The sequence below is a fragment of the Rhamphochromis longiceps genome, linkage group LG3 (genome assembly GCF_057381845.1).
Source record: "Rhamphochromis longiceps isolate RC_006_pf linkage group LG3, R_longiceps_female_GT1.1, whole genome shotgun sequence".
NCBI classification, from domain to species: domain Eukaryota; kingdom Metazoa; phylum Chordata; class Actinopteri; order Cichliformes; family Cichlidae; genus Rhamphochromis; species Rhamphochromis longiceps.
The window spans coordinates 22,038,739-22,060,940 of NC_140559.1; the positions used below are offsets into that span (position 1 = coordinate 22,038,739).

The 22,202-nt window shown below is 39.2% G+C and overlaps 1 protein-coding gene and 2 long non-coding RNA genes across 3 annotated transcripts in view; all 3 read right to left on the reverse strand.

The window, feature by feature from the left end:
- Window positions 1-1,291: 1,291 nt before the first annotated feature.
- Window positions 1,292-22,202, reverse strand: part of LOC146673433 (uncharacterized) — a 461,960-nt gene continuing 441,049 nt past the window's right edge. Inside the window, exons 2-3 of the long non-coding RNA XR_014910515.1 lie at window positions 5,167-5,341; window positions 1,292-3,785 (exon numbers count right to left, since the gene is read on the reverse strand). This is a non-coding gene — a long non-coding RNA (uncharacterized LOC146673433). The remainder of the gene's footprint in view (window positions 3,786-5,166; window positions 5,342-22,202) is intronic.
- On the reverse strand, window positions 8,001-10,886 carry LOC146673434 (low affinity immunoglobulin gamma Fc region receptor III-like). Its single transcript, XM_085401916.1, has 6 exons — window positions 10,856-10,886; window positions 9,297-9,329; window positions 8,769-9,029; window positions 8,444-8,689; window positions 8,189-8,368; window positions 8,001-8,104 (listed from the first exon to the last, which is right to left on the reverse strand). The coding sequence occupies exons 1-6, from the start codon at window positions 10,884-10,886 to the stop codon at window positions 8,001-8,003; spliced, it is 855 nt and encodes a 284-aa protein (XP_085258042.1).
- On the reverse strand, window positions 19,804-21,115 carry LOC146673435 (uncharacterized). The gene is made up of 3 exons (XR_014910508.1): window positions 20,633-21,115; window positions 20,185-20,267; window positions 19,804-19,887 (listed from the first exon to the last, which is right to left on the reverse strand). It is a non-coding gene; the product is annotated as an uncharacterized LOC146673435 (long non-coding RNA).

The following is a 22,202-nucleotide window of genomic DNA, read 5'->3' on the forward strand; positions in this document are numbered from 1 at the left end:
GGAAAGATCATCGTCACGTGGTTCTCAGTGACTGATCGTGACTCATGCTTTCGGGTGGATTGAGACATCTGGGATGTTCCTGTGAGTCAGTAACAGAGAAAAACAGGAGTGGGCCTCTCAGTGTGTCCACACGCTGCTGTCTGCATTACACTGAGTGATAAATTCACCTACTCTGTGAACATAAAGCAGAAACAAGAAGAAACTTCAACATATTATCCTGTCACAGAGGAAGCTCTCTGTCAAACCTTATTCCTGCTTCAGACTGTGGTGGCAGAGCTGTAGCAGCTACACTCTTTGATCAGAGCTTCATGTTGTCTCTGATTACAGTAACAGGTCCAATGCGAGGGAGTGAAAGCCCAGATTATGTGTGTGTGCTTTGTTATGTATGTATGTATGTATGTATGGATGGATGGATAGATAGATAGATTACCAACTCACAGGAACATATCAAATACCACGTGATGATGATTATCTCCCATTTGTCTTGCAGATATATCTTAGCCTATATTTCATGTAGGTCTGGATCTTTAATGGATGTTTATGCCTGCGTGTGTAGAGGATTGAAGTATTTAGCAAAGAAAACACAAAGTGACCATATAAGAGGGTTAAATTATTGTCAGTATGACTAAAATCTTATGTGCAAACTGACAGGTGTTTCTTACAATGTCAAAAATTGTATATATTTCACGTAATATGTCTTTTATTTCTTCTATTTTTAACATTTGGGAAAATTTAAGTCTGAAATCCAAATGAAACATATTTTAATAGTGTTTGTGTCCCACACTTTGGCTGGAACACTGGCGGCTGATCAAGGTCAGTTTTCAGTCACACACATATTTATTTTACAGCTCCAACATATTGACACTGTTACTGCAGTCCTCTGTAGGTGGCTATGGTAGCACTAAGACAACACTGCCACCTAGAGGTCAAACTGAAACATTTTTCTTTCCTTTTCTGCAAAGTTTGTAAGATTCAAATGAAGATTAAAAAATTAACGTTTGTCGTGAAAGATGAACAATGTTACTGAGGAAGAAAAGTAGGAAAAAAACAGCAGCTGGTGATAAACTGGACTCACTCAGACTGACACAAGGTCAAAAATATAAACAGAATTTTATAGTTTCTACTTGTGGCCACTTTATTAGGTATAAGATGCTTGTTACATGTTTGACGCCTTTTTGTCACCTGAAACTTTGGAAGCTGTGATGTATTTGAAGTTTGTGGAAAAATGTGCATGTAGAGCAGCAAAATGCGTGCGTGTGTGGGTTTCCTCTTATAATCTAAAGATGTAAAATGTAAACACGATAAGCAAGCTCAGGGGATCTCCAGGCCCCAAGGTTTTAGATGTGTCCTTGATTCAACACAGCTAATTTAAATGGCTAAATGACCTCCTCAACATGTCTCGTAGTTCTTCAGAGGCCTGCCAATGAACTAATAATTGGATTCAGGCTGCCGAGGCCTGGAGTTGTTCTAGTTGTTGCCTGGTCTAGTTGTTTGTCTCTCTGTGTCAGCCCTGTGAAGGTCCAGGATGTACCATGTCTCTCACTCTGTGACAGGAAATAATCCGATACTTTGATCTGCAGGGCTGTCACTTCAGTTTAACCCAAAACTAATTCTATGGATGTGAAGGAAGGTAACAACATGTTACCTGGCCAGTAAAACATGTCAAAAATTATCTTTCACCATCAGATCCTGAGTTGTCTATGTGCTAATGAAGATGATGTTATTGTGTTCTGTGAAGGCCGTTCGAGGCAACAGCTAGGCCTACAGGACAAAGTCAACGTTACGATTCACACTAGAGTTTTAGCTACTGATCATTTTATTTATCATTAATTCTATTCACCTTCAGCTTTAGCTTTCAGGCCCATCCACCAAGCTGCTGCTGACTTCCCCTATATGCACTGAGCATTTATTTTCCACTCACCATTTTCACTTTTTCATTCTGCAGATGTTTACATATCTCAACTATGCTAGATAGTCTCTATTTTCTCTTCCACTGTTTGTGTTTGTTTCTTTTCACCACCTCAAAGATTCGTGCAAGATTGCTTCTCCTCCCTGAGCCTGGTTCTGCCATAGATTTATGAAGGGAGTTTGTCCTCCCCACTGCTTGCAGGTGCTTGCTTGTATATAAATAAACTTTCAATGTGGGATGTTTTTTTTATTCATGGTCATAACAACAACAACCAGTCACATCAAGAAAGTTATGTTGGACTTAGGCCACTTCATGACTTTTGTTCTGCACAACAGCAAAGCTGTGTTCCAGTATTTACATAATCAAGTATTTATATTTCCATTTCATGAATCAGGAAGATGTGCAAAAGTTGTGATATCTCAGTTGCTTTCTCTTTCTCCTCTCTTGCTTAGCAGAAGTGCTTTAAATCACAAGATTTACTCACGCCCTCCTTCCCTCCCATGTTCTCAGGGCTGTTCGCAAAAAACTTCTCTGTTTGGTTCAGACTGCAGACAGTTTTCTCTCCAGGGATAAATTCTCTTAAAGTCAGGTTTTTGGGTCTGATTTTCAGAGATGGGCAGTAACGCGTTACAAGTGTGCTGCTACTGTGCTGCGTTACTGCGTTACTAAAACTGTGATTTTTTTTGCGAGAGTGTCTCATGACAATGACGTAAGCGAGTGCGACGCTCGTGGCAACAGCTGGATAATATATCGAGTGCGGGAGAGAGTATGAGCGTGCAGCTTCTAAAGTGTGGAAGTACTGACCTTACTTTGAGTTTGATTCCGTAAAAAGTGACAAAAACATTAGGGTCCGTTGTTCACTGCATGGGAAGAAAACGTCTTTTTACAGCAAAAAAAACACCTTAACTTCCGAGCAAACACCGAGTGCGCTGCTAAGGAATGGGAAATTCACAGACAAACTCGCGAATTCTTCCACTGACATGCGGCACAACTGCACCAGGGTAAACATCCGCCTGCTATACAGGTGAAAATAGAGTAACAGGACCGCTGAGTCTTTGATTTTATTTATTTTATTTATTTTCTGCTGTGTTACACTTGCATTTATTTGAAAGACTGAGTGTAAACACCAAACAATATTACATTTTTTGTGCTGGAATGTGCAGAAAATAGGTTTAAATGTTAAAAAAAATTCTTCCAGTCAGAGAATGTTACATATAATTTAATTTTTGCTTGATGCATAAAGTTAAAAGATTAAAACTAATAAAACAAGTTTTAAAAAGAGACGTTTCCATTTGATTACATTTTGTATGATGGATTATGCAGAAAAAGTAGAATTGGGCTGAAAGATCTATTTCTTTATCACCTATTCAGGTTGTAAATCGTGTTTTTAAAAAGTAACTAAGTAATTAATTACTTTTGAAAGAAGTAATCAGTTAAGTAACGGAATTACTTTTGGGGGAAGTAATCAGTAATTAGTTACTAATCAGTAATTAGTTACTGATTACTTTTTTCAAGTAACTTGACCAACACTGGTGATTTTCCAATCTGCAGGTGGGTGAAGAAGATTTTCAGCTCAGGCTACAAATCTGCTCTGTTAGTATTTAGTAAAGATAACTGCAAAAAATTCATTGTGTGAATAAGAAGGGAAATTAAATGCATTTGACTCTAAATCACAGTTTAGGCCTGTCCCTGTAAGACAGCAGAGAAATACTGAGTCGCCATGATGGTTTTGTGGTTGGAAGCTGTGCAGCAGATTGCAGTACTTCCTGCACTCTGGATACAAAACAGAACCAGCTTCCTCGGTCATGTCTCTTCAGTGTTTCCCACAATCCTTTCTTAGAGATGTTTCAGAGTTGAGGCTAAATGACTCTGAAATCTTCAAGACATCAACAAAATTCATCAGCTATATTTTTTATAATCAGTCTCTTCTTTAAATAGTAAATGATAAATGGCCTGTATTTGTATGGCACATTACTCAGTCCCTAAGGACTCCAAAGCGCTTTACACTACATTCAGTCATCCACCCATTCACACACACATTCACACACTGGTGATTCCTCCTCCTCTTTCCTCCACCCACAGACAAAGCTGTTGATGAAACCTCTCTGTTCAGTTCAGACTACAGTCATGTCACGAACTCTCCATTTGTCATGGATGGATTCTCTTGAAGTCCTTTTGTTTTTGTTTGGGATTTGTGACGCTACATGTGAGTGAAAATGAGCATCTAATGTGTTTCATGTTTGTTTGTGTAAGAGCAGCTTACTTCATCTATGGTATTTCAAATTTTGCATTGCTGAAGTTTTAAAGTTTAGTTGAATATCAGTGTATTTTGAATCAGTTCTTCCAGGTTTGAAAGGGCAGAAAACAGTATAAAAAAATCAACAACTGTTTTAATTATCTAATACTTAAATGTTTAAGTCGCTCTAACTTGTGTCGAGGGATCAGCATGTTGTTTGTGTCACTTTTATTCCACTGACTGTTTCTCCAGCAATGATATTTCTCTGTAAGATCTTTTTCTATTGCTAGAATATTGTCTGAACAGACTGGTTGAACTGAACATGAGCAGGAGGAAGTTTCAGACTGATGAAATAAGACATTAAAATACCACAGTCACAAAGCATTGAAAGCTGAACAGCCTGGATGTTGTTACTTATATGATAACTTTAAAGGAACAACAGAAAATGTCTATCACATTTCCTTTCATTGCACATACAATAAATGTGTTGCTACATACTGCTATTCATCCTTTTCAACCAAAATACCATAATTATTATTCATAGTTATTGTGGTGTGACCTCGTAATCTCGTTTGACCTTTGACATGCTTCAACACCAAACAGGCTGAACAAGGCTAGAAGCAGGTTGCGAGGTTAACATCTAGGGATTGATAAGATTTTCACGATTCCGATTCCATTTTCGATTCTGTTTAACGATTCGATTCTTTATCGATTCTTTTTAAAAAAGGAGAACACTAAGGTCGATTAGCTTAGAACTTTGTTTTATATCTTCTCTTTGAACAAGATAGAAATTTAGGAGTAACATGGCCTTACAAACCCAGCAGTGAGATCTTAAGAGATCCACAGCCTACGGCTCTTCAATGTGGTGTCACAGGGACCCCAGGAAAAAAAATTGTAAATGTAAAATAATAAAATAAATATTCTTCTGTAGCAATAACAAAGTATAACATAAATTATTCTGTAGCAATTACACAAGAATATCCAGTAATGTCCCTGCCTACAATTAAACACATTCACTTACCGAAAATCGGGGGCATCTGCTGTGGCAAATGGGTGCAAGCCTTTGACCACAAACTTAGTCACTGCTCGGTAACATTAGTCTATCCTGGCTTGAAAGGAGACGCTACCGGTAGACTGCAGCGAGAACTGCCAGCGAGCGCCAGCCAGACTCTGTCTGTCTCTCTCATCATGGTCACCTAAACGCACAGTAATGGCAGTAATGGCAGATAAGGCAGATCGCGCTAACATAATATGCACTGTTAGTTGATTATTTACCTGCCGCATTAACGGGAGAGGACGCGCAAACGTTACCGCTGCTGGGTTGAGATTCACGAGTCCGGAGCGGAATTAAAAACACGACATTCATTTAAGGTTATCGTGTGTTTTGTGAGCAAATGCTTTTGCATATTCGTAATGTTTCCTCCCTTAAATGAAGTATCTACTTTGCAAGTATTGCAAGTTGCCCTGTTGTCATCCGTTCTTGTAAAGTATAACCAAACTTTTTAGCGTTTGAGCCGCCATGTTTCCTGCCAGGTAAATGACGCTCCGCAACGTGGTGACGTCATTCGGGGCGACTGGAATCGATAAGGGAATCGTTTGCAAAAATGGCAAACAATTCCAAGGAAATGAAACAGTGGGAACCGGTTCTCAACAAGAACCGGTTTTCGATACCCATCCCTATCTGCATGCTTCATTTGTGTAAAAACCTTCCAGGCATCTTTGAAGTTCTGTGAAAATTAAGTGAATCCCATGATACATAGGTTTGCAGATCCAACTTAAGGAGCAGTGACTTGAATTCATTTCCTGAACTTTAATATTTAACATATTAAACAGAGACTGTGATCTTATTTGGCTGCCTGTCACCCTCTTAGTGTCAGGGGCTGGGATCTGTGACCTAGCATTTTGAGTTGATTGTTATATTTGTGATTTCTTAGGTACATTGAAAGGATGTTAAATTCTTGTATTGTTATCAGGTTGCCTTGAGTTTTAAGTCTAGTTTATTCTATTTAATCTTGGTTATGAGTTTGTTTCTGTTTACTATATTATATGGTCTGCATTTGGATCCGTTCCTTAAACACAACGGCGCTCCCTGCAATGACACTTAGTTTCCTTTAGAAGCATTGAGGGGACTGTTTAACAGGACTCCAGCTGGTGTTTCTGTGCAGCGATTAACATCGCAAAGAAAAGAGGAACCCCAACACCAGGTTATACTGTAGAGTCTCCTCATAAGCCATTGTTGGTCTTATTTTTTGTGGTACTTAAATAGCAAAGCCAACTTCCTTCCTGCTTTTGCTCTTCTGTTTAGGTGCAAGAGACATACACGTAGTTTTCGTAGCTTTCTCTTTCCCCCTCTTTTTTGTAAGCAGAATTTTCTTGAATTACAAGACTTACTCTCGCCCTACTTTCCTCCTCCCATATCCTCAGAGCTGTTCACTAAAACTTCTCTGTTTCGTTCAGACTACGACACTCCTTAGAGTGTGCGAGATGAATTCTGTCAAAGTCGTGTTTTTGTTTCTGATTTGGATTGTAACATTGTAACACACTGCAGTCTGTAGGTGAGTGAACAAAGACTTTTTTAAAAGTCTCTTTTTAACCAAAAAAAACAAAACAAACATCAGTATGACAAGTGGGTCATGTTTGAAACTGTGTCCATGTGTTTAAATGACATTTGGTTTGTAAATATTATTTAGTACAATTGATTTTTTGTGTGTTGTTCAAATCACAAAAATCACAAAAAAGAAAAGAAAAAAGAAAAGCTGAGTACACTTTCTACTATGTGATAGAGTAGACAGCCAAACCACTCAAACCTTTAACCTGCTCTAACATGCATAGATGAGTCAGCATGTTGCTTGTGTTGTTTTTCCTCCTCAAATTCCTGCCAATGGCTGGATGAGTGTAAACAAGCCTAGTTTAACATTTTAACACAGTTATCACAGCAGTAAAACAACACTGTGATTTAAAAAAAGGGGGAAAAATACCTAAACACATTTTTTTCTTTTTAAGACAGTTTGAGAAAGAAAGCTTGTGACTTCACACCTGAAAACTGTTAATAACAAACACTTAGAGGAACTCCAGGGAGCTGAGAGTCAGTGAATTGTAACTAGTGCTAAAACATCATGAGGTCGGTATTTACTAAAAACACAGGGAAACAAGAACACTACTCCATTCATCTCTGATAAGTATGAAATCGCATGTTCAACAGGAACCTTAGAACATTTATTCCTTCATTATTTGATCATTTCTACCTCAGACAAGCTCATCTCTGATCCAAAAGATAAACTTGTTCAACTTTGGTCTCTATCCCTGTCTGAGGACTGTGTCTGTGATTCAGGTTGTTTTCATTGATTCAGTTGCAGTAAATAAAACAGAGGAGAAGCAGACTGTCATCACCTTCAGAGTTGGAACACAGTTCAACATCGGGTTTCTCTTTTCAGACCATTCTCTGTAAACTCTATACATGGTTGTGTGGGGAAACGCGACCAGATCAGAAACACAGATCTGAAAGTCGAGTACTGCAGCTGAGAGTAACCACACAACAGACGGCTAAAATAGAGCCTGGGTCTGTAGAAAAACATACATACGAGGCAGCAGAAAAGGAGCCTGTGTGGGTTCACTACCACAGTCTAAAAACACGAATGTCATGTTAACTTCTTACATGTGCTTATGCTGTTCTCGATCATATCTTCCCTCTAACTGACACGAACATAAAACTTAAAAACTACAAAAATGTGAAAAAGCAACACCAGGATGTCAACAAGGAAAACCTTTATTCATAAAGTTCACATGAGCAAAGCCAGGTGTTATGATATCACATGTAATTCAGTCACAGTGAACTCCCTCTGATGGAGCATGAGCTTAGAACTGATGCTCAGTGGTCACCGCCCCAATATCGTCATAGTCCTCACACAATCTCTGCTCAGCATTGGTTGCTGTTGCCATGGGGATAGTGGGGTCATTTTCTGTAACATGAGGTCATCAGAGAAATAATACAAAAGCAATCATAAATGATAATGATAAATTATCGAGGAGACTCAGGGAGTTACCTTTGGCTCTGCCTCGATATAGAGACACCACGATGAAAGTGGAGATGAAGTATGGACAGAACACCACCAGGTGACAGACTACTCTGATCACAAGATGGAGGGTGGTAGAGTAAGGGGACGAAGCAGAGGTAGGTGGCATATTTGTAGAAGTGGTGGGCGAGGTTGTGGTTGTAGGTCTCCCTGCAGAGAGAATCCCACATGTTCAGGTGAATATGTGGATGAAGTAAGAGGTGAAATCAGAGTGAAGCTCCTCACCTGTGACAGTGATCCAGCTGGATGGAGACTCTCCATGACCGCTGATGTCACACTTGTAGAGGCCTTCATCAGACCTGGAAACATGCTGGATGGTCATGTGACCTGTAGGCTGCTTCCTGATGAGGGAGCCATCTTTATAGAAAGCAGCTGGGAGGTTGGAGGGAGTGGTCTCTGTTTTACAGAGCAGAGTGACGTCATCTCCCTCCATCACAGGGAGGACAGGACTCTGCAGGATCACTGATCCACCTCAACACAGAGACAAACTACAGCATTTCATCCATTTACACACAGCTTCATCAACACTAACTCCACACACTCAGCTTACCAGTGACTGTCAGGTTAACCATGTTACTGATGGGACCCTCTCTGGACTCACACCAGTAAACTCCACTGTCCAGTTTGTGGGAGCCAGTGATGTTACAGGAAGAACCAGCTGGTTTTCCCCACTCCTCACACTCAACCCCGGTGTCTATGCTTGTATTTCTCCTCAGACTCCATCCAGCAGAGCTGTCGTCCTCCTCACAGCTCAGAGACACAAAGTCTCCTTTAAAGAACTGAGAGCTGCTGGGACTCACAGTCAGACGAGCTGTGAGGAAGACTTATAACAAACACACAAAATAAATGATCTTCTTGCAATCTGTCAGAACCACCAAAATTCTCAGTCTGCCTCCTCTGGCAAAATGATAGGTTTTGTGTATCTGGAATTTTTAAGGATGAATATACTTCCTTCATACTTATGAAGGTCAAATATTCAGCAGGCTTCAGCCATCAATTACTGTAATAATTATCATGCTACAGCAAAACATTAAAAATAGCCAGAGGTATAATTCATTTAGAGTTTAAATGGACTGACCTTGATTTGTCGAGTGGCTCAGCAGTGAGAGACCTGAAGAGAAATGATGCTGAGGTTATTTTGAGTTTGACATTCAACAAAACACCAGTGAAAACAGAAAACCACCAGAATGTGGAGAACACAGACGTCATGGGTTTGGTTGAGTTACGCACTGATGAGCAGAGAGAGGAAGAAGCAGTTTTCTCTTTTATCTCCTACACAGAGTGCTGTGTTCTCAGCTAGAGTGTGGTTAATATCATCAGTGATATTGACAATACACTTACCTGAGTACTTAACGGAAATGCTCCTCACTTTATATCACATTCAGGTATTTCTTTATTTTGCAATTTTTAACTTCAGATCCATCATATTTAAGACTTAAATCTTTACTTACTTTATGGTCTTATTTTGATATAAATAAAGAACTTCAGCAGCATGTAATTTATTCCAACCATAAATAAGTAAATAAATATTTATAATCCAATATTATAATTGATATGATTCAGCAAAATAAGTACAATTACTTTAGCTATTTTACTTAATAGATGGCAAAACCTTTTTATTAATACTTGATTCTAACTTTTACTGCTGCAGCTTCCCATATCTTACATCTCTATGAGCTCTGCATATTCACCTATAATTCAATGTATCTGTATTTCTAATCAATCCTGTTCTTGGTCTCGTCGAAAAGTCACCTAAAACAATTCTGATTCTACACCAAATGTTGAAACAATGGATTTTCTTAGCCTGAATGATTATCGTCCTGTGGCCCTCACTTTGGTGAAATGCTTCAAGACGCTAGTCCTTCAGAACATCAGGGGCTATCTTCCCCCAGACCTCTAATCCAAACAGTTTGCATATCGGGCGAACAGAAACACAGAAGATGCCATTGTCGTAGCTCTCCACTCTGTGCTGAGCCACCCAGAGCAGCGGCAAAGCTACAACTGAATGCTCTTTGTGGATTACAGCTCAGCTTTCAGTACAATCATTCTCATCCTGACTTTCTCATCACCAAACTGGTCACTCTTTGCCTCCCCACTTCTCACATGAGCCTGGATAAAGGACTTCACACCAACTAGACCCAGACTGTTAGACTCAGCCCCACAGAGGATCATCAGCTGCCCTCCATGATGGACATTTATACCTCCTGCTGCCTCATCAGTGCATAAGACATCATCAAGGGCAGCTCCAAATCTGGTTTTGACCTTTTCAACCTGCTACCCTCAGGGAAGCGCTACAGGTGCATTAGAAAAAAGACTCAAGAACAGTTTCTTTCCAAAAGCCATAATCTTACACTGACAACACAATTTAACCTCCAAACCCAAGGACACCCCTCTATACACTGAGTTGATCATTACTGTGCAAGATTTAATATGTGCAATAACCAACACTGTAAATATAAAATCCTTATTTACTTTTGAAATTTCTATATAACGCTGCAGAACTGTTCCCCTTACCCCTCCCCCCTTTTTTTCTACATGTCTGAACTGGGTAGGAGTTGCTCTTAATCTCATTGTACACGTGTATAGTGACAATAAAATGCATTTTATTTTCTATCCTGTTCATTAAAGTGTACTTACAGAGCAGCGAAAGCAGGTATGTGTTTTTCATCCTACTCTTGGTGATATCAGCGCAACACTTTGGCCAGTTCACAGTCACTTAAAGTCAAACCCTCTTCCTCTGTGAAAGGATGCCACTGTTGTGGTTTTTCTTCAAAGCAACGGTTTCTTTTTAACTGTAACAAAGAGGACGGGGAAAGCTTTAATATGGTCAAACTGAACAATAACTAACTCTAAAGCAACAAAATTAGCTGGCATAAAAGGGAACGTGGAGACCTCTATGATGCCTTTACTGAATGTTCAAACAAGCATTGTGAGTGGCTGAAATAATTCAGGAAGCCGCAGACAAAAATAAATACAGGTAAATTAACACATCTCAGTACCTGTGTGATGCCTTCACTGACAGTATGATGTCTATGAGATTTGTGAGCAAACTTTTCTTTTCTAACCTGAATGACCAGTGATTTTGGTTTAAAGATTTTCTTAAACGTGACTTGTGTTGGTCGTGTTGCAGATTCGTGGAAACAACTTGCATCTTCCTGTAACTGACCGTGGTTCGGCTGAGAGGAAGTGAGCGGAGGCGGAGTGTGAATGCTGTTTGAGTGATTGCACCTCTCTGCAGGGCCGTGCTCAAAGTTAAAAAGGGGCACATTGAACCAGGCTGAATAACAACAACACACATTCATCAAGAATCTAATATGGGCAACAAGGCAAAGCAAACGTACCTGATGGGTACAATGTTGCTGTTGAGGGGTTGCTGCTGCTCCTGCTGCTGATAGTGCTGGAGGGCAGGGCTGTGCTGATCTGAGACTGTAGACATTAAAAAGTCCACAGGAGAGATGGTAGCTGATTAAACAAGTGTCATGAGATAATAACAAAATGCAAAGATTGGTGACAGCGCTTGGAACCATAAGGCAACAAAAACTGTGAGAAATAATTTAGGCTCTGCCTGTGAATCACTCTTTGCTTCTCTTCTTCCTTCCATCCCATCATTTCATATATATCTCTCCACTTGCTATGTGAGAACAAGGCACAACTTGCTATTGCAATAAACTATAATCTAGTTATCCACACCTAACAACTCTTGCACTTAATCTATAATAAAGTGATGACAGAAAAATGTTATAGCACTGCCTTTAGTAGCCTCACACAGCTCCTGCTGTTTCTTCCTCATGTCCTTACCAGCCATGTCTGCACAATGTTATATCATGAGTAATAATTTAAAAAAATCCATATACATAAAACAAACACATGCACACACACACTGTGACATTTTAGACCTTCTTCAGAATACTGTATATACTATGGGCATCATGGTGCTGATCCAGAATCCTTACATTATTATTCATTACTAGAGCTACAATAATAAAGCAATGAGGAGGGGGAAGTAATAAATATGAAATAATGTATTTATGATGATTCCATTTGTTTCACTATCCACTCTGTGCAGGGGCAAAGCTTATTACATGTTTAAACTGTAGAGATACAATCATTTTACTGCTGTAAAATCCAAATTTTGTCTTATTTAAAATATAAATCTAATATAATCTGCTTCTTAATGTATGTTCTTTAAAATACAGCGTGTGTTTTTAATATATTATAATTATAATAATGCATAATTATGTGGACATGCATATTAGATCGTTTTTAGTGAAATATAATCCCTCCAGAAAGGCAGGAAAAGCTCTGTAACTTACTTTAAAACTAAATATGTTCCCTAAAACGGTGACAGAGCTACAGACCCATGACAGCCTTACACAGTGAGCTAGCAGCTGTGACCAGCACTACTCCTGGAGTTAATAAAAGGACAGGTAATGTTTGTCACGCTGTTGCACACACAGCACGCTCATTTGTTTCAGTTCGTCAGTTGCAACAAGACAGCTTACCAATGTGTACGTAATAAGCTTATACTCCTGGGTGCTACACACTACAGTGTGCGCTGTACACCTACTTACTGGTTTTGTCGCGTCAGTCTGTGTCTCTGAGTTAACTTGTGTTTCTCCTACAGCTCCGGACCGCAAAAAATGCGCGTGCTCTTCGTGAGCTCGCTCCCGGAGCAGAGTGAAGCTGACCCCCCACCCACTTGAAACGTAAAGGCAAATAGGCGGAGCGGGTTAGTGCTACGTTTGTGCAGATTTGTGCAGTTAAAATTAGCGTTTGTGCTGCTACGGTTTTTGAGATATTAAACATTATTTTATAGGTCATTCAAAGGTCACCATCCCCCCAGACTGCTCCAAAACGGGCCAAAATGGTCTACTTTTTAGTGCTACGTTTGTGCTGATTTGTGCAGGTAAAATTTACGTTTGTGCTGCTACGGTTTCCGAGATATTAAACTTTATTTTATAGGTCATTCAAAGGTCACCATCCCCCCAGACTGCTCCAAAACAAACCAAAATGGTCTACTTTTTAGTGCTACGTTTGTGCTGATTTGTGCAGCTAAAATTAGCGTTTGTGCTGCTACGATTTGAGATATTCTGTTATGGTTTACTGCTGAAAAATGTCTTTTTCAAATGACCTTTCACTTTGTGTGTTCACTTGTTCAATAAAGTTCTGTTAAAAAACCCTCTTGTTGTATTTAATCAGCTAAATTTGTAATGAGTGTATTTTTTTTAAACTTCAATTTCTTTACTTCAATCACTTTTTGCTCAAAACCACGATGCAAATGCTTGAGTATTTATTTTTTTTAGAGTGGATTAAAAAAACTTTATTGAAAACTACATTTGAACATTTTACACTCCCATGAACACTTTTTGAGAAACGAACAAGCTAGCAGTCTTTTGCATCAAATACACATTTTCTGGCAGAAAAAACTATTATTTGGCATTACTGTGTCTGAAGGATTCTTAGAACAGCGTTCATCTGATTTCTGAATCAGAATCAGAAAGGGTTTTATTGCCAAATGTTGAGCAGGTTTACAACATTAGGAAATTGCTGCGGTGCTTCAGTGCAAACATACTGTCAGATAACGCTTAAATAGACATGAAAAAATAAGAATAAGAATTAAAAGTGCTACGTAGAAAGAAAGATATATATACATGAGTGCAGGTGGTGATCAGTGCCAAACATGGAATGATGCAGTGAACAAGTGAACAAGGTAAGCTTACATTTAAAATACTGAGATTTTAGTTACTGAGTTAATACATGATAACTAACTAACATGATAACTAACTGTTTGGATCAAAAGGATTTTTTTTTCAATGTTAAACATTTTCAAAAATGTCCAAGAAAAAAGTTTCTAAAGCACTTTAAAACATGTAGCACACTGGACTAAAGTGCTGTACAGTACATGGGTTAAATACTCAGACTCTTTAATAAACTCACAAATTCAATAGCTCCATCTTAAAAACAATAATTCAACAAAATATGAAAGTGTAGATTGGTGGAGAACTTGGGGGAGGGGTTGCTCCTGGCTGTATATATAGTTCAGAAATCGCGTTTTGCTCCATCATAATCATAGTGTGGTTTTTCTTTTGTTTTTGTTTTTTTAAAGATGCCTCGAAAGCCATCTGTAGACAAGGTTTCCATTTTTGCAATTCTTTGCAATTCAAAAGAGGCCATAGTCCAAAATGGCAAAATAGCCACTCCAGCTGCATCAGTCTGGAAAGAGCTGAGTCAGCAGCTAGAAGACAAGATGTCAGCAAAGGCCCTGTACACTTTTGTGAAGCTAAATAGACACAACATCTGGTCAGCTTTGGAAATCAGTGATCAGGAAAGTAATAGTGAAGGAGAGTTAGATTCACATTGCATTTCTCCTGGACAAGAAAACTGTCAAGCTTTTGAACTAGAAGTCCCTTTTGAGGACTGGGTTAAATTTATTCCTGAAAAGGTTGAATACAATGACAAGTTTTCTCCTACCCAAAAAAGGGAATACACAATTTTGAAACCTGGCACTTGGACTCATATCATCAACGATCTTATATGGAAGAAGATCAAAAATACATGTACACTTGTGTTCCGTAGAGCAAAGGTCCATCCAACTGTCAACAATAATTATCTGGACATCAGAGGCGACTGTAAGGAGTGTCATGGCCAGTTAGAAATGTCATGTGACAGACAGCCAGCAATTAATAGTCCAATGGTGCTCCAGTGTTTCATGAGAAATACAGATTTCTCCCTGCACACTGGCCACTCCAAGCGGTTCATGTCTGGAAACCTGCGTGAACAGATCGCTAAAGAGCTGTGTGAGGGCAGAATGGAACCAGCTGTATGGAGGTCAGCGAGGGCAGCAGATCTGATGGATGTTGGAGATCCTGAGCCAAGCCACCTTCCAAATTTGGCCACTCTGCGAAAAGCCAAACAAGAGAGAAAAGACTTGGAATTAGGAGATAAGGACCCCATTGCATCTCTGCAATTGTTAAAATATAGTGTTCCTCACAGTGGTAGCATCCGAGATATTGGACTGGACAGGTTTTTCTGTCACTACTGGAGTCAAACACAGATGCATGTTTATAAGACATTGTCAAAAAAATCTCCCCCAACTGTGTGTTTTGATGCAACCAGTTCAGTTGTGAAAAAACTGCTGAGACCAAATGGCAAATCTGGCCATATCTTCCTTTATCAAGGTATTCTGAAAGAAAACAATTGCCCCAGTGTCCCAGTGGTGCAAATGCTGTCAGAGAAACATGATGTTAATGCCATCGCAAACTGGTTGACAGAATGGATTCGTGCAGGTGCACCTGTGCCAAAGGAAGCTGTGAGTGACTTTTCTCTGGCAATTCTGGGAGCTCTGGTCAAGGCTTTCACTCCTCATCCTGATCTGAAGTCCTACCTTAATGAATGCTTTCATGTCCTTCTTGGAACCCAGTCTGCCAAACTCCCCCCTTGTTATATCAGGGTTGATGTTGCGCACTGCATCAAGATGCTATGCCAGTGGGATTGCCTGAAGAAGAAAACACATCGTGTTAAAGATTTCTTTGTCAGGTCATTAGCAAAACTTCTTCAGTCTCAATGTTTGGACCATGCAAAACAGCTCCTACATGCTATCACTGTTGTGGCCCTCAGTGAGGCAGAAGGTGATGACAGTTCTGGAGCCCCTCTTCCTTCAGAAAGGTGCAAGAAATACTTGAAAGCCCAAATTGCTCAAGACTCCATCATCATTCCAGATGAACAGACGGAGGAAAGTGAGAGAGTGGATTCAGTGGATGAGATCCAGACTGACCTACGACAGTGGGTAACAGAAATATGTGAGGAGAGCAGGTCACTTGCTGCAGCAAACGGGGATAGAGATAATATTCACTTTCTCCCTGAGATTATTCCTCATATAATAAGACTGGCAAGTTACTTGCCACTCTGGACAGGAATAATGGTCCCTCTCTTCCAAAGCACCAGCATCACAGCAAGTTTAGCCACTGTTGAAGCTGAGTTCAAAAACATAAAACAATAAAGCCTTTTCAAACATGACAACTTGCCTCTTCGAGTCGATCGCTTCATTGCTCGTCATCTTTCCTTCATCGAGGGAAATATGGTGGCTGTAGCTCAGGTGGTAGAGCAGGTCATCTACTGATCGGAAGGTTGGTGGTTCGATTCCTGGCTTCCCCCAGTCTGCATGCCAAATATCCTTGGGCAAGATATTAACCCCAAATTGCTCTCCGATGCATCCATCGGAGTATGAATGTGTGTGAATGTTACTTAGAAAGCACCTAGAACAATGTGCTTGTGCGAATGGGTGTGAATGCACAAGTTGTGTAAAGCGCTTTGAGTGCTCAGAAGAGTAGAAAAGCGCTATATAAGAACCAGTCCATTTACAATGCAGAAGACAAAATAAAAATGGATGCTCACCCGTTTGTGGGATCTGATGCTACCACAAACATTCTTCCGGCTGATGGGGATGCAGTTGAGAACTGGAGGGGCCTAGCTGTTCCACCCAAAAAAAGGAAGAGGACTTCCTACCTCTCTTCATGCAGATGAAACCTTTGGGGCCAAAAGAGTGAAAGTGGGATTATTAAAAAATGGAAACCTCCGTCAGCCTATTAGATTAGGGGAATCGACAATCTCTGTGCTCAATACCTGTGCATTTGATGCATTTTTTCAGTGCTTATGTTGTAGTGATGGGTCGTTCGCGAACGAAATGGCTCTTAGAGCCGGCTCTTTGACGTGAACGACGCGAGCCGGCTCCTTATCGCGAGCCGTCACGTGGTTTGTTTTTTTTTTCTTTCTCTCTCTCTCTCTCTCTCTCTCTCGCACTTTTTTTCCGCTTCACTTCGCACCTGAGCCTTGTGCTTTATGCTGGGCAGAGGGGGGAGGGGCGGTAGTTACACTCAGTAGCACAGGAACAGAGCAGGAGGGAGAGAGAGAGAAAGAGAGCCAGGGACAACAACGTCACATTAGAAAGGTATAGTAATCATCCACAACTATTTTCGGTTGCAGATGATAAAGGATTCAGAAAGTTTATTCATGCAGGCCCATATGGCAGAGAATGTGCATCTTCTTTTTGTTTTCATATTATAATTTATATTTAATTGTGTTGTGGTTTGCAGTGTTTTGTGTTGTTTTCACTTTAAATTTGTAAAAGGAAAAAGCTGAAAATTTAAATAGTTAAAATTTGAAATGTGAATAGTTGATTTTTGTATTATATGATTTATTTATTACATTTTATGTGGAATGAAAAAATAAAAGTATATTTACAGTGGCCCCTACAGACAAGGCACGTACAAACTTCAAATCACGTACGAACTCTGAAGCACGTACAAACTCCAAAACACGTAAAAACTCCAAAACACGTACAAAAAACTCAGAAGCACATAAAAACTCAAAACACGTACAAAAGACAACAGAAGTGCTCCAGGATGCTGGGCGCAGTGTTGAGCTTTTGTTACCTAGTGGCTACACAAGCCAGCAAGTACCAACGACCGGATTTGGTGTGTGGTAGTAACAGGTAAATGAACTTTTTTTAAAATTATTTGAATATATATGAGTGCCTGTGTATAAATACACAAACAATACACACATGCTTTCAATTGTGTAATTTAAGTGATCTAGTAGCTCTGCTTTGGAAGTTCAGTTCATGCTAGAAATGTGTTTTGGAGTTTGTACGTGTTTTGTCTCTAGGGGCCACCGCATATATTTATATATAAACACATACAAATAAAACCACTTTTTTTTACGTTAGTAATTCCTTTTGTGCATAATTTTATATTATTGTTAATAATAAATTAATTAAAGCAACAAAACAACCTGAAGAGCCGGTTCGGAGCCGAAAGAGCCGGCTCTTTTTAGTGAGCCGAACCGAAAGAGCCGGATCTCTAAAAAGAGCCGGAAATCCCATCACTATTATGTTGTGCCTTCTGTGACAGCTCCACATTTCAAAATGCTGTTCTGAAAGACAGTGAAAACCCAGTCCTGCAGCTGGTGAAAGCCATTGCCACAGATGGTGTGACCCAACAAACCTACAGAAGGAGAGCAGAGCTGCTTAGTGTAATGTTTGAAGCTGTCTCGTTGAGGTCTGCTGCGATCCAAATCGATGCTCAGTGTAATATCTCCGCTGTAATTGCTAAGACAATGAGGAACATCTCAAGTGTTTATTTTACCAAACACTGCTCTTCACAGCACTGCTAGCTCAGCAAAGGGATGACAAGGGAAGTGCCATTTGTTTCTCCTGCCATCTCTGTCCTCAAAGAGTCTGGTATGGCTCATCTTGGCATGGCTGTGGAAGCAGGACTTGGCCTACCTGAGTCTACCTGCCTCAGGCCACTCTCCAATCCATCTCTGTGTCCATCAGAATTCAAAACAGAAGACAGCACCACAAGAAATGAGCTCTGTGCAGGGACAGTTACTCACAGCTACAACATTGGAGATATCGTGTGGATTGATACTGACCTTGCAAACCAAACAGAATTTCCACTGAATGAATTTCCCTCCAACCTGGTTCTCCAAGGAAAGTCGTTCACTTTGAGGGCATTAATTGCTTTCCATGGAAAGATGACCACTGATGGTTTGGGTTGTGACAAAGTGGCTAGGACAGAATTCATTTGCCATTTGTTCTGTTATCCTATAGTCTATCATAATGCTTTAATGTAAACACAGCACATGTAACCTTAGCTCTACATACTATCCCGGGTCTGTTTGTGGTAGCATTGGTTATATTTATGCCATCTGTGCAAATGTACTTAAAGCTAAATGTCACTTCATCATTAATTGATTTGAATCTTTCATTTGTTTATGTAGTTTGGTTATACTTACCATTGTGTGTTCCTTTGGACAGGTCCTATGTGTAAAACAGGTATGTGGGAAGAGCCGCCCCAGTACTTCCTGATTTTATAGGATCCCATACGGAAAAGAAATAGTAAAAACTTATATGTGATTACTCATGAAAGTGGCCACTTTCATGAGTAAATCATATAAGGCTTACATGATTTACTCATGAAAGTGGCCACTTTCGCATTACTTTCATACATTGTTTTAGTAAGTATCCAAAACATACAAGTTTCATTATATAATTTTTCAAGGGATCTTATATCTGTTTTCACTCTTATATGCTTTTCATACAAGTTTCACACAAGACAGATACAAACTTTATAAGATTTATATATATCTTTTCCATATGGGATATGATGTCACTGATCATGTCAATTGGGTGTAACCAAATGAAGGGGTGTTTATTTTGTGTAAAATTGTTTATTTCATTTAAAATAACCTCATGAGTCAGATTAGGTGAAGAGATTGACTTTTCAAACTGTTTAGTTGGGTGAATGAGTTTGTTAAGTGGGAAAATGATTTTATTCCTGTTTCTTTGTCTAGACTGTTTTATTTAGTCTACCCTGTTTTCCCAATGGTAGAGGTTAATGAGATCCAGGTGTGAGTGGAATTCTATATAAAGCAGGTGAGATTTTGACTCACGGTTTCTTATGTTTTGTGAGATAATTGTTGAAGGGCGACGCCAGAAAATAAAGAACACTTAAAAGAAACTTGAACGGTCTGCAGATGCTGTCTTCCTATCACCTTTCATGCTGCTTATGTTATGCTACTTCACATGGGTCATTACACTGCATACTGCAGGAGAGCTCCATGTGTGTGGGAGTGCTATGATGACCTGGGAAATGGAGTGACAGGAGCATCTGAAAAGAAAAAAATACAACCCCATGCTGTGTTATACACAGTATAATGAGTGCTGCCTGCATTTTTCTGTTTTATTTGGTTCATTACAGTTACATATGTTCAAATGGCTAGTGTGTGTTATCAGTAAGTTCAGTTTTGCACATAAAGTTCTAAATTAAAAATCTTTTAACACTCTTTTCTTTGTCAGTCTGATGTATATTTGCTTTTACACACCCAGTCACCTTCACCCGTAGCCTTGAAAGTAACCGTTCCATTTATCTGTTAATAATTTTTCTGTATTTGTTTTGTGTGTTTACCTGGTGGCTTAAGTCAGGGGTCAGCATCCTTTTCATTTCAAAGGGCCCCTTTTCCCCCTGCTGCTACAAAACCTGTCTAGAGCCTAAAAAAAGAAAGAGCCTATAAATATCTAGAAAATGAGTTGTTGTATCGTGTAAGCTATGGAAATGTAAATAAAAATGTTTATTTTTAGATTTGATAAGACAATGAATCATCAAAGCTTTATAACGGAAAAAAAGTATTTGTTAAAATGTAGCCAGCTACGTGAGTCCTTTCCATAATAATTGAAAATTAGGAAAGATGGGCAACCAACTTGAAAATTACAGTAAACGATTTGAACCTAAGAAACATTAAATCACTTTAAAAAGCCTTGTACATTCAGTGAATAGTCAATGCAGATATTTCATAAAAAAAAAAACTGTTAACACAACCCTTTCTTGTTGTCTTTATAATAAAAAAATGACTTACTTGGTCTTATAAGAGCCACAGTGGAGGGGCCGGAGAGCCACATGTTGCTTTAGAGCCGCAGGTTGAAGATCCCTCGCCTAGGTGCTGTGGAATATTCAGTTTTCTACACGTAGGTAACAATCTATCAAAGCAAACACTTCATTTTTTCTGAGACAGCTACATTAATAATAATGAACATATATAATTCAAAACAAAATCATAGAGGCCAACTGGGTATGTAAAAAATAATAATAATTTAGGTATACGTGAATCACTTCACATGAAACTCAGTTTTGCCACAGAAAAAATAAAAACTTTAGCCTACCTTGTGTACGTTTCTGCACTAGTAACAAAAGAAATATCGACCTTTCCGCTGAATAAATTGTGTTACTAAAGTGTAAACTAATAAAAGCTAATATGCAGCAAGCCTAGAAAAAGTGCAAAACTCCACAGCTGCTGAAACTCACTGCCACAGACACTGGTGTTATACAGCGTAGGCCGTAATAATTAAAATCATTATATCTCAGATACTGTAGCAGCACAAACGCTAATTTTAGCTGCACAAATCAGCACAAACGTAGCACTAAAAAGTAGACCATTTTGGCCCGTTTTGGAGCAGTCTGGGGGGATGGTGACCTTTGAATGACCTATAAAATAATGTTTAATATCTCAAAAACCGTAGCAGCACAAACACTCATTTTACCTGCACAAATCTGCACAAACGTAGCACTAACCGCTCCGCCTATTTGCCTTTACGTTTCAAGTGGGTGGGGGGTCAGCTTCACTCTGCTCGTTCCCGGTGTTTTGTCAAAAAGTGATTGTCTGATAGCAGAGTGAAGCTGACCCCCTCTGTCTAACTGTTACAGAGTGTGACTAGGTGTGTGAATATGTGTTTTTTAGAACTATCACAGTTTATTTCTAAAAGAATACATGTTGTTTGCGGTGCTCTATTTAAAACTATTGGTCTGTGAAACTTTTAGAAAAGTGAAATGCCCCTAAAGTAGTTAAATCATCTATGTGTAATCAGCGAGTCTAACTGTTGCAGACTAGTAGATAATTATAAGACTAGTTGCATTAAAGCCACATTGAGGTTGATTGAGGTTGCACAAAAAAAGTGCAGGTATATTACTACTTTCACCTTAGAAACATAAATTTATTTTGGTTCAAATTACATGTTAGAGTCCTGCAAACACAGTAACCAACCAGTTTATCCTAAAAGTCCCATCACGAAACAGTTTTTATTAGACCATTTCTCTCTTTTCAAAGTTATTTTTGAATCCCAACAATGATTCTCATGCTTGTTGATGAAAATTTATGATGTGAGTCAGAAACCAGGAAACCAGATGAATGTGTATGTGGAATCTTTTTATTGATAAAACCACCACACGCTTTACAGTTCATCATATAGAAAGGTAGAAAACATTTAGACAAAAGGCCTGTGGTGCCAGGCTTGCTGTGTCAGTGTCCCCATTTCCTTACCAGACCCCCACCATCTGTCTAACTGCTTAAATAGGGTATGAGGCAGACATGCTAAAACAATGACTTAAAATTACTAATATACAATGTGATCAACACATAGATGAAAGAAATT